The 17071-nt window shown below is 40.4% G+C and overlaps 1 protein-coding gene across 2 annotated transcripts in view; it reads left to right on the plus strand.

Annotated features, from left to right (window-relative positions):
* EIF4E (eukaryotic translation initiation factor 4E) overlaps positions 1-17071 on the plus strand; it is a 113304-nt gene that overhangs the window by 62901 nt on the left and 33332 nt on the right. For both annotated transcript variants that reach the window (XM_067736906.1, XM_067736907.1), the window contains exon 2: positions 2108-2154. In XM_067736906.1, the coding sequence (XP_067593007.1) occupies positions 2108-2154 (47 nt within the window). The remainder of the gene's footprint in view (positions 1-2107; positions 2155-17071) is intronic.

Here is a 17071-nt window from a genome sequence, read left to right on the forward strand (position 1 = left end):
AAAATGGAGAGAAATTAAGCTCCAAAGAGGAGTATATATATATACTTCTACTATACATGTATAGTAGAAGTACTAGGATGATTGACAAAAGTGAGGTGTGTTTTGATCAAGAGAAAAGTTAAAATAATGGAAGCTATTATTAAAAGGAAGTTTTAAGAACATCACTGGTATTCAGTCCCACTGAAATCTCTTTAAATCTCTTTTGTTCTATTATCTAGCAGCATTGGGAAAATAATACATATATACTATCTCTTCAAAGAGGATAACAGGATACTACTTTTAAACAACAGAAAGTATCACTGAGGTCGACTATAATTACTTTGGATAGGTTGACTAAGAGTAGATAGTCTAAATAGAAATTCATTTATCCATTTATTTTATGTTTTCAGAATTCTTTCTACTTTAAACCTACTAGAGCTAAGTTGGTCAAAAGCTTTTATTAATCGTGTCTGACATCCAGGTAAACCAAAGCCTATGATCAGGCAATGGTTTTGAGTTATTACAGCCTCAATTATGTGTTAGCCAACTCAAGCGACCATTATGTAGTCAGTAATAGGTATGACACAGCTCTGGACATCAGCAACACTGTAAGCAGGCAGGCACAGGCAACCTGCTTATACTGATTTTTCTGGTGTTAACATTCTTAAGCAGCATGGAAAACAGTAATCGTATGTCTTCTTCATTAAAACCTTACAGTAGCACTCTACTAGATTTCTTTACCTCTGTTTTTTGTATTAATAACCATGCAGAATAACACTGTCTTGAGAAATGACAGCACAGCATCTTACAGGGAAAGGAAATATAGGATGCCACTGTAGGGATAAATTTCTAATTACCAGTGATTATTGTGAATATAACACTATTTTCCTGAACATTAAAGTCTCCATGGAGGGTAGGTACAGTTCAAAAAAAAAACTTGTCTTGAAACTTTAAAATTGCATTGGTGTACATGATAATGTAAGAAAGTGCACGAAAGAAAAAAATTAAACATTGTTTTAAAAAAAAAAACAGGGAAAGCCGCTGATCCTTAGGAAGGCACGAGGTTGACTATTCTGAAGCATTTAGGGAGTCCGATTCATTTTCAAAGCTGGTTACAATCATTAGCATAGCACACCCTTGTGAGGGAAGTGTATTATCATCTGTGGTTCATAAATGAAAAAGCTAGGGCACTGAATGATTAAGTCACTCGCCCAAGGAGAATGAGTCAACGTCGAGTCATAGTTGACCCGGCCTAACGACTCCTGACGGTCAATCCAGGGCTTAGTCAGCGGGGGCCGGAGTGGCTTCCCTGGCTGGCACCCGGACTTGGGCTAGTTCCGATCACGTTAAAGCAGAACAGTGGAAGCGAGAGGACCCAACTTGCAAATGATTTTTACTTCCACGCAAGCCTTAGCCTTGAGGTCTTAATCTCAGGAGTTGGAACAGGAAACGCTGTCGGGTGCACTCCCCCTCCCCCAACCTGTGGCAAGTGGGTACTGTGGGCAGCCCCGCCACCCCTTTTGGCAGTGATGGCCATGAGTGACCACCAGCGTTAGCGGAGCCGGCGACCGGGGAGGGTTGCCTGCTTAAACGATTCTCCATCGCCGCCTCTTTTTGAAACTAAGAGAAAATGGTGTGCAGTCAAAAGAAAATTAAATGAACACACAGGCAACTTGTTCTAGGACCTCAACTAAGCAAACGAAGCCTTATTGTGCGTGCTGAACCTATGGTTCCCAACCTTTCGGGAAAGATGGGAGGACAGGGCGACAAAGGGTACAGCAGGCATGCCTGGCAGTAAGTGCGACAGCAGCTATCCAGGCGGAAGAGCAGAGGACTGAAAACCACCCTCCAGAACGCGTGTGTCCGCCGCGCCGAGAACCGTGCACGGTACCCATCGACCACGTGACCAGTCCTTTTTTTTTTAAACTTCTTTGCCTGAAAGAAAAAAAAAAACGAAAACGAGAGAGAAACACAGGAGAAAGACTCCACTTCCCAGAAGCCTCTCGTTAAACACGCCGCCGCAGTCTTGCGCAGGCGCCGCCAGGGCCAAACGGACACGTCCGTCACGTGAACAGAAGCCGGCCAATGCGGTTTGAATCTCATTTTTTTCTCTCACCCCCCCCTTCAGGAGCGGTTGTGCGATCAGATCGATCTAAGATGGCGACTGTGGAACCGGTGAGTATTGCTTTTGGCCCCCACCCCCACAGGCCCGCACGCTCCATCTCCCTTCGGACTCGGGGACCCCGCGGGACCGCGTTCCCGGTGCGCACGCTACCCCTTGCCGCCCCCTCCCCCTCTTCGTGGGCCTGACCTCCCCGCGGACAACTGGGGGCGCCCCGGAGGTTGGCCGCGACGGCGTGTAGAGCCCACGTTCTGGTGGGGGCCCGAGAGCTCGCGGAGAGGTGTGGGGGAGGGGCGGCGCCTCAGGCGGAGCCGCGAGGGGGTTCGAGGGTGGAGGGCGACCTGGGCCCTGGGCTAGGTGTGTGGGAATTGTGTCTTCGGGATAGGAGGGCGCTGGGTCGTCTCCGAGCTGGCGCCCGGATCCGCAGGGAGGGTGGGCGGCGAACCGGCCTGGAATGAGATGGAGGGAGCCTTGGGGCAGCCTTTCCGTGTCTCCCTCCCTCGCTTTAGCCCAGGGGCTCGGGTGCGGAGCGCGCGCCGGAACTTCTTAGACTGGTGGGCCAGGGAGCCGGTGGGCGCGCGTTGCCCTAGGGTGAGTTGGGCGGGAATGGTGCCGCGGCGTGCGCGGAGAAGCTTCGACCTCGCCTAGGGGAGCCGAGAGCGGCCAGCGCATGTTACGCCGGCGCGTCCAAGAGTCGCCGGGGTGGGCTGCAGGGGAGGCGAGAAGGGTTTGGAGTGGGAAGGAGAACCCCGTGTCACAGGGTAAAGCTCTGCGAGTAGGATGAAGGGTGGTGGTGGTGGTTAGCCGGGGGATCACATTGTCCTCGCCCCTCCATGCTGGAGGCTGGGCTGTCATGGAGGAGGGAAGGGGGAGGAGCGAGGCCTACGGAGAGCTGCTGCTGGTCTGGTTGCCGGCCGGACCTGCTGCATTTCACACGCGCCCGTCTCCCATTCATTCATCGTTTCCGCGCAGTGCTCACGCCTCAGAGAATGCGAGTGGGTGTAGATCCGTCTGTTCTTCCGAATCTGTCTTTTTCGTCTGGAAGGTTCCTCAGGCACAGATTATTGGAAATAGGAACTTAACTTTTAAAGTTACTTTTCCATTTGATTTTCTCTTTATCCGTTCTACTGGTTTCTCTCCCAGTTTGGGCACCATCTTAAACTTCTTTCAAGCAAGCTGATCCCAGAGCACCAAGTTGATTGATAACCGTCCAAAGGAGGGAGTATCTTTGTCATAGTTTGGGTTTGCCGGCAGTGGCTCACTGAAACTTCTAGGTCTGTGTTGCCGTTTCAGGAATGTTGCATCTAAGTGATATTTTAGAGGCATAATACATTAACCAGAAAACCTTTGATACCCTGGAACCAGTTCTGGACCTTGGTTGCCGGATATTTTCATATATCTTTAATGGTAGTTTGTGATTTTGATAATGGCTTCCCAATTTGCTTTGACTTTTTAAAGACTTTTATAACTATTAAAAAATTAGTTATGAAAAGGTCTACAGAATACAAAAATGCTTATTTTTCATTACATTGACTTAAACACTATCCTTACCTTGTTGCCAGAACTTAAGGCACATTTCCTGCTTGGTTACTTATTCTTTTATTGGTACAAGTGTTTATTTACATTCCTGGAAATTAGGTTGACTACAGAACTTTATTAAGTTGCTGATACAGTTAAATGATTTTTAGAACATTAATGTTAAATAGATAAAAGATAAATATGTAAAACTTGAACTTAAAACCCTTTTATGGGCTCTGATACTACTTCTGACTGGATCAACTCCTACCGACCGTACCAGCGTTAGTAAAAGCATTACAGCTGGTAATAAGGGCAAGGCTAAAACCTCTAAACAATAAAACAATGTAGTCTGTGAAGTTTCAGTAACATTTAGGGCCTTTGGGTTTTGCAGGCTATGCTGTTTTGTTTCAACAACATGGAACAAAACTAAAAAGTGTTGAAGGACTGTTTTGAGTCAGTAAATATTTATAGCTCCTGATACATTTAGGACCTTGTACCAAGTGTTCTTTAGGATACAGAGTTATACAAAATGTGATTCTATACCTTGTTCAGTGTAAATTTTAGGAACTTAATTTCCAGTGATCTGGTCAATGATGCAGTATAGCATTCCTTCTAGTGCTGACCCCAGGGAGATTTCAATGCTGCATTTAAATTTGGGGAGTAGGGAACCTAAAAACTTAGTGTGTGAAAGTCAAAAGCCAGATTGAAGCTATAATAGAGTGAGGATGCATGTAAAATAATCTTGTGTTTATTTTTAGTGAAAAATGCAAGTTTAAAGTACTTTTAATGCACCTTTGTCCACAGGTTAGTCATTTAGAATTCTTTTTGACAATTTTAAATAGTGGTATATATATATTTTTTAAGCAGCTGATTAGTATTTGCTGCAATTGAGGTATCCATGTAAAAGCCTACAAAAAGCATATTTGTTCATTGCTATTTCAGCTAGCTTGTGAGTTTCCTTATTTTTTGCTGAGCATAATCAGAAGCACCTAGAGTCATGGGTTTTTTCTGCTTGTCCCACCTTTGAAGGCATTCAGGGAATTTTTATTTATGGAAATTAAGTAAAATATCAGTCATTTTCAGTTTGATATTGTGCGCTTCTCAAGTGTGTGTGTATAAGATCATTTAGATTAAGAAATGGCTTACATGGAATCTAAAAAAATTATACAAGTGAACTTATTTACAAAACAGGAATAGATTCACAGACATAGAAAACAAATTTATGGTTACCAAAGGGGAAAGGGAGGAGGAAGGGATAAATTAGGAGTTTGGGATTAACAGATACACACTGTATAAAATAGATAAACAACAGGGACCTACTATAGAGCACAGGGAGCTATATTAAGTATCTTATAATAACCTATAATGGAAAAGAATCTGAAAAAATATATATGTACATATATACACACGTGTGTGTGTGTGTATATATATATATATATAATTGAATTACTTTGCTAATACACCTGAAACTAACACAACATTGTAAATCAACTATACTTCCAAAAAAAACAAAAAACCCCACAACAAAATACACACAGACACATAAAAGAAGTGGCTTACAAATATTAAACTTGTTGACAAGCTTGATAGGTATATTAAAGGCAGCATTTTACCTCTTAACAGGTAATATGGCAAAGTTTTGAACATTGGGATAAACAATACTCTCCTATTCTATTGGCATTTAAATTGTGGTTAGGTCAAAATTAGACTTTGTGGGTAGATCAAAGTTAGACTTAATACCAGTTGGCGAAGGTGGCAGGCCATCTTACCTCCAGTGGGTCGTGGGTTTTGGCAGCTTTTATCTTCATTCTTCATTCTTCATTATTGGGGTTTTTTTGACTTGTAGTTCTTTTAAAGGTAAGAGATTTTGGTTTATTTAGTTAAACTGAAGGTATATAATTTTACTTGTTTTTACATTGTATCTCTTGAATTTTTTAAACTGTACATTAGTTTCATAAATGGAATCAACTTGGACAATCAGCTGATCTAATGTTTCCTTTTTTTATCCTTTAGAAACACGTTTTGTATTGCAAAGAGTTTATTAAAAGTAAATAAGTCTTAAATACGTGTTGACAAATATGTTGTTATATAATGCCATGTATTTTTGCTAACCAAAGACTATTGATTAACAAGCAGACCTTGCAAATTAATATGCATATTTTTGCTTTAAGAAAGAACCCAGGGGCTTCCCCGGTGGTGCAGTGGTTGAGAGTCCGCCTGCCGATGCAGGGGACGCAGGTTCGTGCCCGGGTCTGGGAGGATCCCACATGCCGCGGAGCGGCTGGGCCCGTGAGCCATGGCCGCTGGGCCTGAGCTTCCAGAGCCTGTGCTCCGCAGCGGGAGAGGCCACAAAAGTGAGAGACCCACGTACTGCAAAAAAAAGAGAAAGAACCCAGTATATCAAAGTTCATTCATAAACCAAACAAATTTAGTTCCGGTGTTTATATTTTAGATTTCACTTTGTTTTTTACTCTGAATTAAAATTATGCCTAATTATTTGACTTAGAGAAGTCCAGTTTAGAAATAGACATAGTTTTACACACCAAAGTTGCAGAGAATAAAATGTTTAATGAATTATGTAACCTTAATCCAATTTGGACAGAAAATTCTATGCAAAATTTTTTTTAAAGTATTCTATTTAATTTATATAAGGTTAAGAATATAGGAGAAGTACCAGCAGTCCTGGATGTAACAAGCAACCTGTGAAGTACTTGTTCTAGCAATGGTAATTTCTTCTATTACTTCTCTGCTACTATTAGAAACTTCCTTGCTCCTCTGGTACCTCTGAGTTGCTCCATTTTTGTCATAGAGAGTTTTTTGAGAAGTGGAAACGAGCCAGAATTATAGTCTAATTTTAATATCTGTGTGACCTTGAAGATGGAAATTTCTAAGTCTGGCTGAAAAATGGGAATAAGATATAGTGGTTTTGATTTTCAAATGCACTATTCAGGGATGAAAATTTATCAGTTATGAAGAACTAGATAGAGGACTTCCCTGGTGGCGCAGTGGTTAAGAATCCGCCTGCCAATGCAGGGGACATGGGTTCGAGCCCTGGTCTGGAAAGATTCCACATGCCGCGGAGGAACTAAGCCTGTGCGCCACAACTGCTGAGCCTGCACTCTAGAGCCTGTGAGCCACAACTACTGAAGCCCACATGCCACGACTACTGAAGCCCGCGTGCCACGACTACTGAAGGCCGTGCACCTAGAGACCATGCTCTGCAACAAGAGAAGCCACCTCAATGAGAAGCCAGTGCACCACAATGAAGAGTAGCCCCGCTCACAGCAGTGAAGACCCAACACAGCCAAAAATAAATAAATTTATTTTTAAAAAAAGAACTAGATAAAGTTAATATTCCATAGGTGTGCTGCATGTAGGTGTATCCATGCAAAGTTGTACTCACTTTTTCCTCTCTTTGCTAGGAGATTTACATAGCCGACTTTATCATTTCTTTGCCATTATTAAGAAATACAAGGCTTATGACCCATAACCCACAGATAGTCTTCCTGCTCCTTACTGTAAAAATCACTAGTGTTTCTTTAAAAGTTCCTGTACATGCCTGGAGAAAAAAGAAAGGATGGCTTTTGTCTCTTAAGTACTAAGTAGTCCCTTCTAGAACCTGAGAATGTGGTCAGAAAAATAAGATTGTTTTTCCCAGTTGGAACTTTTGATACATCTTCCATAGAAACAATAGGAAGCTGTAGTTTTGGCTTACTGTGTTCAGTAAGTTTCTATGGAATTATGACAAATTAGGACCCAGCATTGAATTTCCAGGGCTATAGATTTAGAGTTCTAAGCAACTGAATAAAAATGATATTTTAAACACAGTCTGTAACAGTGATTTTTAATGTAGGTGATCTTTATATCTTAATAATAGCTAACACAAAGCACTTACTGTATGTCAGGCACCTTACTAAGTGCTTTACATATATTTATTCATTTAATTTTTAACAGCAAATCGATGAGGTAGGTATTATTCTTATTTCACAGTTGAGGAAACCAAGGCACGGAGAGATTAAGTAACTTTGTGTGACTAACTTGCCCAAGATCACAGAGCTAATAAGTGGTGGGGTGGAGTTCAAACTAAAGCAACCATGTTCCAGAGTGTGTGTTCTTAACCATGACACTGTCTTTCCCATAGGCATTTAACGTGTGTTCCTTGTGTGACTTGGAAAGATTAATTTGATAAACTTAATAGATACTTTGCTACAGTTCTAAAAGTATGTGGACATTTATTTTTAGTTTCTGTTGTACTACAGTGTTGGCTAACTGATATCCAAAGTATAGAATCTTAAGAAAATATCACCAAGAAGAAAATATCACCTTGGTGTCTAAATTTGAGGACTAAACGAGTAGTTATACTGGCCATACTGGTCCAGAACTTTGTGCGTTGATTTCTAAAGAAAGTGAATGGTCACTCTTCTTCTCCCCCTTTACATTTGGTTTCTGGACCTGTCAATTCATATGTTTTGCCAGTTAAAATATTTTGCTAGTGAAAAGAGTGTAGTGAAATTGAAAAAAAATTTGCAAACGTGGAATTTACTCTCATCTACCTTTGTACTTTTAGTAATTTTGGTGAAAGGTCTGGCAAAGAGTCAAGCAGTTTTGAAAAAGTTTCAGTTGTAGTATGTTGCTAGTCTTAAAAGCTGAATTATTTGGGGAATGTAGAAGTAATAAGCCCATAAGATTTCTCTGAAACTCATGTCTTTGCAGTAATCTTTACTTTTATTTATTTTTATAAATTTATTTATTTTTGGCTGCATTGGGTCTTCGTTGCTGCGCGCAGTTTTTCTCTAGTTGCAGCGAGTGGGGCTACTCTTCCTTGTGGTGTGCAGACTTCTCATTGCGGTGGCTCCTCTTGCAGAGCACAGGCTCTAGGTGCGCAGGCTCAGTAGTTGTGGCTCGCGGGCTCTAGAACGCAGGTTCAGTAGTTGTGGCGCATAAGCTAAGTTGCTCTGCGTGTGGGATCTTCCAGGACCAGGGCTTGAACCTGTGTCCCCTGCATTGGCAGGCAGATTCTTAACCACTGCACCACCAGGGAAGCCCTGCAGTAATCTTTAAAGCTAAAATGTCTTCAGTTACATATTTTAAATGTGTTCATACAAAATGCTATACAGAAATTAGAAATTACAGAAATTTTTCTGTGCTCTGCTTATTACAGTGACAGTCAATAAGTTTTAGTATTTATGTGAACTGATATTAGTATTGCTATAAAAAATTCGGGGTTTTACATGGGTCATCTTAGGGCAACAGCTTATGTAACCACAGTCTAATAACATAAAGTATTAACTAAGGTCAATATTTTAATAGAAAGATAAAATATCGTAATTTTTTGTAAATCTTAATATTGTGGGATAAATACTTTTTATAGGTGAGAAATTCATATTTCAAGTGATTTTTTTTTTTGATTTTAAAGCTTTTTAAAATTAAATTAAAAAGTTTCTACCAAGGTCACATAGTTCCTAAGTGAGAGAGGTAGAACTCCAACCCAGGTCCTATCTTCAAGCTTTATTACTATACTTAAAAAAAAAAACTAAAATTCAACCAAAACTAAAATGTCCAACTCTTTGCCTTCAGCAAAACTCTTACCTTATGGATAAAATTGATGCATAGGTCATCATTATACACAAATAAACATAAAATCATATCTGAAAGGATGTATCAGATGGTTTATGGGTGGTGGCATGATGAGATTAGGAGCGATACATTTTATTTTTTCTTTTAAACTGGTGTGACGTATTTTAAAATAATATTTAGTAAAATCTCTTTTGGGTTTTGGTTTATAGATAATGGTATTTTAGCTTTTTTTAATAGCTTTTTTCTTGAAGATGAGTAATAAATGCTCATGTTCCAAAATTCAGATGGATCCTTTTAGCTGTAAACAGCTGGAGCCTGTGACCTCATTTTCAGAATAATGTTTTTAAATTAAATAAAATACATAGGATTACAAAGGAAACTAATTATATTGAAGTTGAAGTACAGTAAGGATTAAGTGAGTTAACATGAAACATTAAGGGTGCTGCCTGGCACAGGCAAAGTCCTGTCTTACTGGTGTGAAAAACCTATCTCCTATCTATTTTCTCCAGTCACCTAGTTCTCCTCTCCAGAGCATCCAGTATTAACCAGTTTTTTTGAGGATTCTTCTTAAAAAAGGCTGTCCAAGAGAACTTTCTGTGATGATGGAAGTGTTCTATATTTGTGCTGACCAATACGGTAGCCACTAGCGGCACTATTGAGCACTTGAAATAAGACTAATCCAACCCAGGAGATGAATTTTAAACTTGTATTAATTGTATTTTTTAATTAATTGAAATTTAATTCCATATGTAGCTAGGGGATACCAAATTGGACAATGTGGCTGTAGAATCTAGACATATCCTGCTGTATACAAACACATGTTGTATTATAACTTTGTAAGGTACAACTGAATATGACAAAGACCAGTTTGGTTGGGCAAGTTATTTTTTAATTTTATTCTAGAAAATGTTTCTCTGTATTTTAGTTTTTAATTTTTTTCTCTCTGTATTTTAAACTTCCAAAGATAATTATTTGCTTTTGTATGGACAATTAAAATTGTCCTAAAATTACAATTGTCCTATGACCTTGTTTTGCTGTTTAAGAAAATGTGTGGGTGAGTAGCCCATTGTATACATTGTCCACAACTCAAATTTTGTACAAAAGAGTATACAGTGAAATCTTCTCAAGCTGATCCCATCCAGGTGGATCACTTCTAGGGGCAACCACCATGGTCAGTTCATATCTTTCTGTAGAGATTTGTGTTCATTTGGCCCCCCATCCATGGATTTCCGTCTGAGGATTCAACCAGCTGTGGATCAAATTTTGGAGAGCTGTCTGTACTATACCATGTTATATAAGGGACTTGAACATCTATAGATTTTGGTATCTGAGAGGATCCTAGAATCAGTCCCCCACAGATGTCGAGGGACAACTATATATACAAGCAAATATGATTTGCAGTTGACTCTTGAACAACATGGGTTTGAACTGCATGGCTCCACTTATACATACACGGATTTTTTTCACTTAATACGTACTAAAGTACTATGTGATCTGCGGTTGTTTGTATCTGCAAATGTGGGACCTTGGATGAGGAGGGCTGGCTGTAAAGTTATGTGTGGATTTAAGACTGTGTAGAGGGTCAGTGCTCCTAACCCCTACGTTGTTCATGGGTCAGCTGTATATTCTTTCAAAAAAATAAATGGTAGCCAACTCTGTACACTATTCTGGCACATTGTGTTTTTCAGTTAGTAATATATTTTTTAGAGCATTACATGTAAACACAAAGCTTTCACTTTTTTTCTGATGGTATGTATTACATGGTTTGGTCTTAAAACTTTTTTTTTTTTTTAATTTTTTTTTTTTTTTTTTTTTTTGCGGTACGCGGGCCTCTCACTGTGGCCTCTCCCGTTGTGGAGCACAGGCTCCGGACGCGCAGGCTCAGCGGCCATGGCTCACGGGCCCAGCCGCTCCGCGGCATGTGGGATCTTCCCGGACCGGGGCACGAACCCGTGTCCCCTGCATCGGCAGGCAGACTCTCAACCACTGCGCCACCAGGGAAGCCCTTAAAACATTTTTATTTCTATACTGATGAACATTTGCTAGGGTTCAATTAAGGCATATAAGTATATTCGAGTTTATAATCCTGTATAGATTGTAAAAGGGAATGTGATCGTTAATTTGGGGATAAATTATAGTACCGTTTGTGTTTATTGGTGTGGCTATGTGATCCATACCAGGTGAGCCAAGGACTAGGTGATAAATTGAACAATTAGAAAGATTGGTAACTACTATTATTATTTGAGAAAGGCAATAGAAAATTTACAGGTATGGAAGATTGTTAGCTATGCCCCCTAAAGAATCATACTTCCCTGTATCCATAACTTTGAGTAGTCTACAGCCCCCCCATCCCCACTGGGCTTAGCCATGTAACTTGCTTTGGAACCATTTGCTATTCCAGTACTGTGATGAATAACCCTTTACCTGTGTCATTCTACACATGGGGTAGTATATCTGTAAGGTGAATGTTTTGGCAACAAATTGAAAATTAAAAAACTACTGGTCAAATAAAACACTTCTGTGACTCTTGTTGTCCATCATGCTACAATTGTTTTTTGTTGATGTTGTTAGAGATCCTCTCTTTTCTAATAGCAAGATGCTTTTATGTAGAAAAAATGTGAAATACATTTGTACGTAAGTTTTAGAGTAATAACCTGAAGACCCATGTACCCATCACATAAGACAACATCAGTACCTCAATTTTTTTTTCTTAATTTTTATTTATTTTTGGCTGTGTTGGGTCTTTGTTGCTGTGCACGGGCTTTCTCTAGTTGCGGGGAGCAGGGGCTACTCTTTGTTGCAGTGCATGGGCTTCTCATTGCGGTGGCTTCTCTTGTTGCGGAGCATGGGCTCTAGAGTGCAGGCTCAGTAGTTGTGGCACGCAGGCTCAGTAGTTGTGGCTCACGGGCTTAGTTGCTCTGCGGCATGTGGGATCTTCCCGGACCAGGGCTCGAACCCGTATCCCCTGCATTGGCAGGCAGATTCTTAACCACTGCGCCACCAGGGAAGCCCCAGGACCTCAATCTTACACTCTGATCACATTTTCATTTCTTTGCCTCCTTACCTACTCACTGTTCTGACTTTCATGTTAGTCATTCCCTTGAATTTTTTTTTTTTTTACAGTATAATTATCTTTAGAGTTTAATCTCCAGTGTGTATATCTTTCAGCTAAGTATTTTAGTTTTGAAAAACTAAAAACTTAGATGATGTGTAGGGAAAGCACGGTATTGCTACTGTTACAGGTAGGTTCCTAAGATAAGCTAAACACCATTTCTGGGTTATAGTTTGGCTTCAGCTTCCTGGAATTTTTACTAGAGCCCATCTTGGGAAAACGAGTGGGCAAGATCATGAACATGTTCTGGGAAACAAAGGACTCTACAGTTATCTGCTGGGGCTGTGGTATGGGCCAGGCAGAGCCTTCAGTTAGGAGAGTGGTCTCTTCGAGTGAGCTGCTCTGTATCTTGTTTAAGAATAGGTTAATTCTGGTGTGAAATTCTGAGCTGTTCCAGGGAGCAGGGCACAGAAGAGGAAAAAGGAGCTTTGTTAACTATATATATATATATATATATATATTTTTTTTTTTTTTTTTTTTTTTTTTTTTTGCGGTACATGGGCCTCTCACTGTTGTGGCTTCTCCCGTTGCGGAGCACAGGCTTCGGACGCGCAGGCTCAGTGGCCACGGCTCACGGGCCCAGCCGCTCCACGGCATGTGGGATCTTCCCGGACCGGGGCACGAACCCACGTCCCCTGCATCGGCAGGCGGACTCTCAACCACTGCGCCACCAGGGAAGTCCATGTTAACATATTTTTAAGCTGAGTTACGGGTACATAAATGTTCAGGCCAGGGACTTCCCTGGTAGTGCAGTAGTTAAGAATCCGCCTGCCAGTGCAGGGGACACAGGTTTGAGCCCTGGTCTGGGAAGATCCCATATGCTGCAGAGCAACTAAGCCTGTGCGCCACAACTACTGAACCTGTGCTCTAGAGCCCCACGAGCCACAGCTACTGAGGCCCGTGTGCCTAGAGCCCATGCTCCGCAACAAGAGAAGCACCGCAATGAGGAGCCCGTGCACCACAACGAAGACTCAATGCAACCATAGGTAAATAAATTTTTAAAAATAATAAATTTACAATTTAAAAAATACCAAAAAAAAAAATGTCCAGGCCAGACACATGGCAGTCGTTTTTTAATAAAAGGTACAATAGTAAGCCTCTTGGTCATAACAGCACATGAATGTAGCCTGAATCACATTGCTCCAGTCTAGACCGTTGGCTCTCTATATCTGGTGCACACCTGTCTTTTTTGGATCTCTTTTGACTGTGTTCCTTATTTGCTCTCATAAGACTTCTGTGTTGCACTCCTCTGTTTGCTGTATCTCTTGTTTTCCTCTTATTTGGTTACTTGTTTCACTTTGGTGGATCACATCTTGCAGAACTTTTTTGAGAAAAGGTACATGAGGGTTATTAAAGATTTTTGAGACTATGCCTATTGAACAATATCATATCTGTAGTTTGGCTGGGTGTAGAATTCTTTTCTTCAGAATTTTGAAGTTCCATGGTCATCTTCTCTTGTAACTGTTAATAACTCAGGAATTATTCTGATGACTTTTTTTTTTTTTAATGTGACCAGTTCCCTTCTACTCACCAGAAATTTATAGAGTCTTTCCTTGTCCCCATTTCACAATGACATGCTCTAGTATGAGTGTTGTCATCTATTGTGCTGGGTACTTATTGGACTTTAATATAGCAACTCCTATCCATCACTTCTGAGAGATTTATTGGTGATTTTCCTCTCCCGTTTCTCTTTGAAACAGTTATTCAGATATTGAATCTACTGCAGTGGTTCGTTAGTGTCTTCGAGCTCTGATGCACTCTCACTCTCATTTAAATTTTGCTCTCATTTTCCATCTCTTTTTGTTTGGTTTTCTGGGAAATTTATTTTCCAACCTTTTCTGCTTCATAATTTTAATTTCCAGATGTTCTCTCTCTCTCTGGTCTTCTGAATGTTCATTTTTATAGCTTCCTGTAATTGTGTGCATGCAAAATCTTAACATCCTTTTGAGGATATATATAGGTACATATTTTTAAAGGCATTTTCTATTCCCTGCCTGTCTGTTACCTCCAAATTGCTTCTTTTCTTTTTATTTTTGAACTCATGGCAGCAAGCCTAGGGACTTGGAGTAGGGGGAGGGGATGGAGGGATCTAGTTATTTCCCGAACAACTTTCCCTGGATTCTTTTTAATTTACTCCCTTCCTTCACTCCCAGTTCTGAAAGGTGCTGCCAGGAGACTTTAAGGTGTATATTGATTACTTAGCCCTTTCCATCTACATTCCAGTTCTTTTTTCTCTGCTCTTCCCATGGTTGTGGGCTTTTTTTTTTTTTTTTTTTTGGTAAATTACTATAGTTTTAGTGGGGTTTTGAGAGGGAACAGAATTAGAACCATTTATTTATTGAAACATTTGAGTGTCTATCATGTGGCATGCACTCTTGAGTGATTAACCCACCTCTCTCTTAACCTAAGAGTTACTGGATTACTGAATATAAAAGAAATAAAGAACTAACACTTATTACCACATTTTAAAAGTAACTTTTTGTTGCATTCTAGTGGTAGTTTTTTTAGTTTTTCTTTAGGCAAAAAACGCCAGGAATAATAAACCTAGCAAGTTCTTTGCAGCATTCATATACCCAAATGCCAGAGCCTTCAAGTGCCCAGGAATTATAAACCCTAACAGTTAGTTTGCAGGATTCATAAATAAAAGCGGTACAGCTCTGAGAACTACAGTGGAGGACTTTAATAAGTGAAGAATCACTTAATCACATAATTTGCTTTTGAAAGAGTTAATGTTGGAAAGATGTTAATTTTTCCTGAATTTTATGTGTAAATTCAGTATAAACTGAGTCAAAATGCCAAAATCTTTGCCAGTGGGGTGGGAAGCTACACTTTATTTTTATTCTTTTGAATTTTTAAATTTAATTTATTTTTTTATACAGCAGGTTCTTATTGGGAAGCTACACTTTATGCTGGGGTTCTCAAGCTGGCCTTAGGGCTGCTTTTGTGTGGCCTGCTAGCTAAGATTTTTTTTTTTTAATTTATTTTGGTTGCACTGGGTCATGGGCTTCCTCTAGTTGCGCCAGGTGGGGGCTACTCTTCGTTGCGGTGCGCACACTTCTCATTGTGGTGGCTTCTCTTGTTTCGGAGCACAGGCTCTAGGCGCGTGGGCTTCAGTCATTGTGGCACGCGGGTTCAGTAGTTGTGGTTTGCGGGCTCTAGAGCGCAGTCTTAGTAGTTGTGGTGCACAGGCTTAGTTGCACCACGGCATTTGGGATCTTCCCGGACCAGGGATCGAACCAGTGTCCCTGCATTGGCAGGTGGATTCTTAACCACTGTGCCACCAGGGATGTCCCAAGAATGGTTTTTATTTCAAAAAGTAAAACAAAACAATGAATAAGTGATAGAAGTTTACCAGCCTAAAATATTTACTCTCTGGCCCTTTAGAGAAAAAGTTTGCAAGTTTATTTGAAAGAATAAACAAATGAGAATTAGCAGTAAATTTTTGGAGGAGAAAAGGGGAATGGAGAATTTGCCCTACATGGAGAAAAAAACATTATTCAACAAAGGTAACTTATAAAAATGTGATATTGGTGCAAGTGGGGACTGACATCTTTGGAACAGACTGAACAGTCCAGGAGTAGAGTCTCTGTATCTTTGGGCTTCAGTATAATTTTGTTAAAATAAATTTGGAACATTTAGCTCTGTATGAAGAAAAAATAATCTGCAGTCCCAACAACATGTTCTCTGGTTAATATTTTGCTTTACTTGTTTGTGGATTCTTTTTTCTCACCATGTCTCTCTTTGTGTCTATTTCTTTTCCTTTGACTTTTTTAGAGCCATTTTAGGTTCACTACAAAATAGAAAGGAGGGTACATACCTCCTGCCCCAACATCCACAGTGTCCCCCACAATCAACATTCCACACCAGAGGGGTACATTTGTTACGCTGGATGAACCTACATTGACATGTCATTATCACCCGAAGTCTGTACATTACATCACGACTCACTCTTGGTGTTGTATATTCTGTAGGTTTGGACACGTGTGGAATAACACAGTTAGCATTATAGGTTTCATACAGAGTACTTTCACTGCCTAAAAATCTTCTGTCTGTTCATCCCTCTTCCTCCCTAACCCCCAGCAAGCACTAATCTTTTTGCTGTCCCTGTAGTTTTGTCTTTTCCAGAAATATAGTTCTTATCATACAGTTATCATACAGTCTGTAGTTTTTTTTTAATATTTTATTTTTTATATATTTATTTGATTTTTCTATATATTTCTTTGGCTGTGTTGGGTCTTCGTTGCTGCCTGCGGGCTTTCTCTAGTTGTGGCGAGCGGGGGCTACTCTTCGTTGTGGTGCGCGGGCCTCTCATTGTGTTGGCTTCCCTTGTTGCAGAGCACGGGCTCTAGGCACGTGGGCTTCAGTAGTTGTGGCACGTGGACTCAGTAGTTGTGGTTCACAGGCTCTAGAGCGCAGGCTCAGTAGTTGTGGTGCACAGGCTTAGTTGCTCTGTGGCATGTGGGATCTTCCCGGAGCAGGGCTCAAACCTGTGTCCCCTGCATTAGCAGGTGGATTCTTAACCGCTGCGCCACCAGGGAAACCCAGTAGATAGTCTCTTAAGCCTCCTTTCATTTAGTAATATGCATTTAAGATTCCTCCATGTCTTTTCACAGCTTGTTAGCTTATTTCTTAGTGCAGAATAATATTGCATTGTCTGGATGTACCACGTTTATTTGGGACTGGTTAAATTAAAAATAAAGTGCCCTCCCCCACAAAAGTAAAGTTCTCATTATTCAGTCCTGACATCTTTTTTCTACTTTTAT

This window comes from Pseudorca crassidens, chromosome 4, assembly GCF_039906515.1.
Source record: "Pseudorca crassidens isolate mPseCra1 chromosome 4, mPseCra1.hap1, whole genome shotgun sequence".
NCBI classification, from domain to species: Eukaryota; Metazoa; Chordata; class Mammalia; order Artiodactyla; family Delphinidae; genus Pseudorca; species Pseudorca crassidens.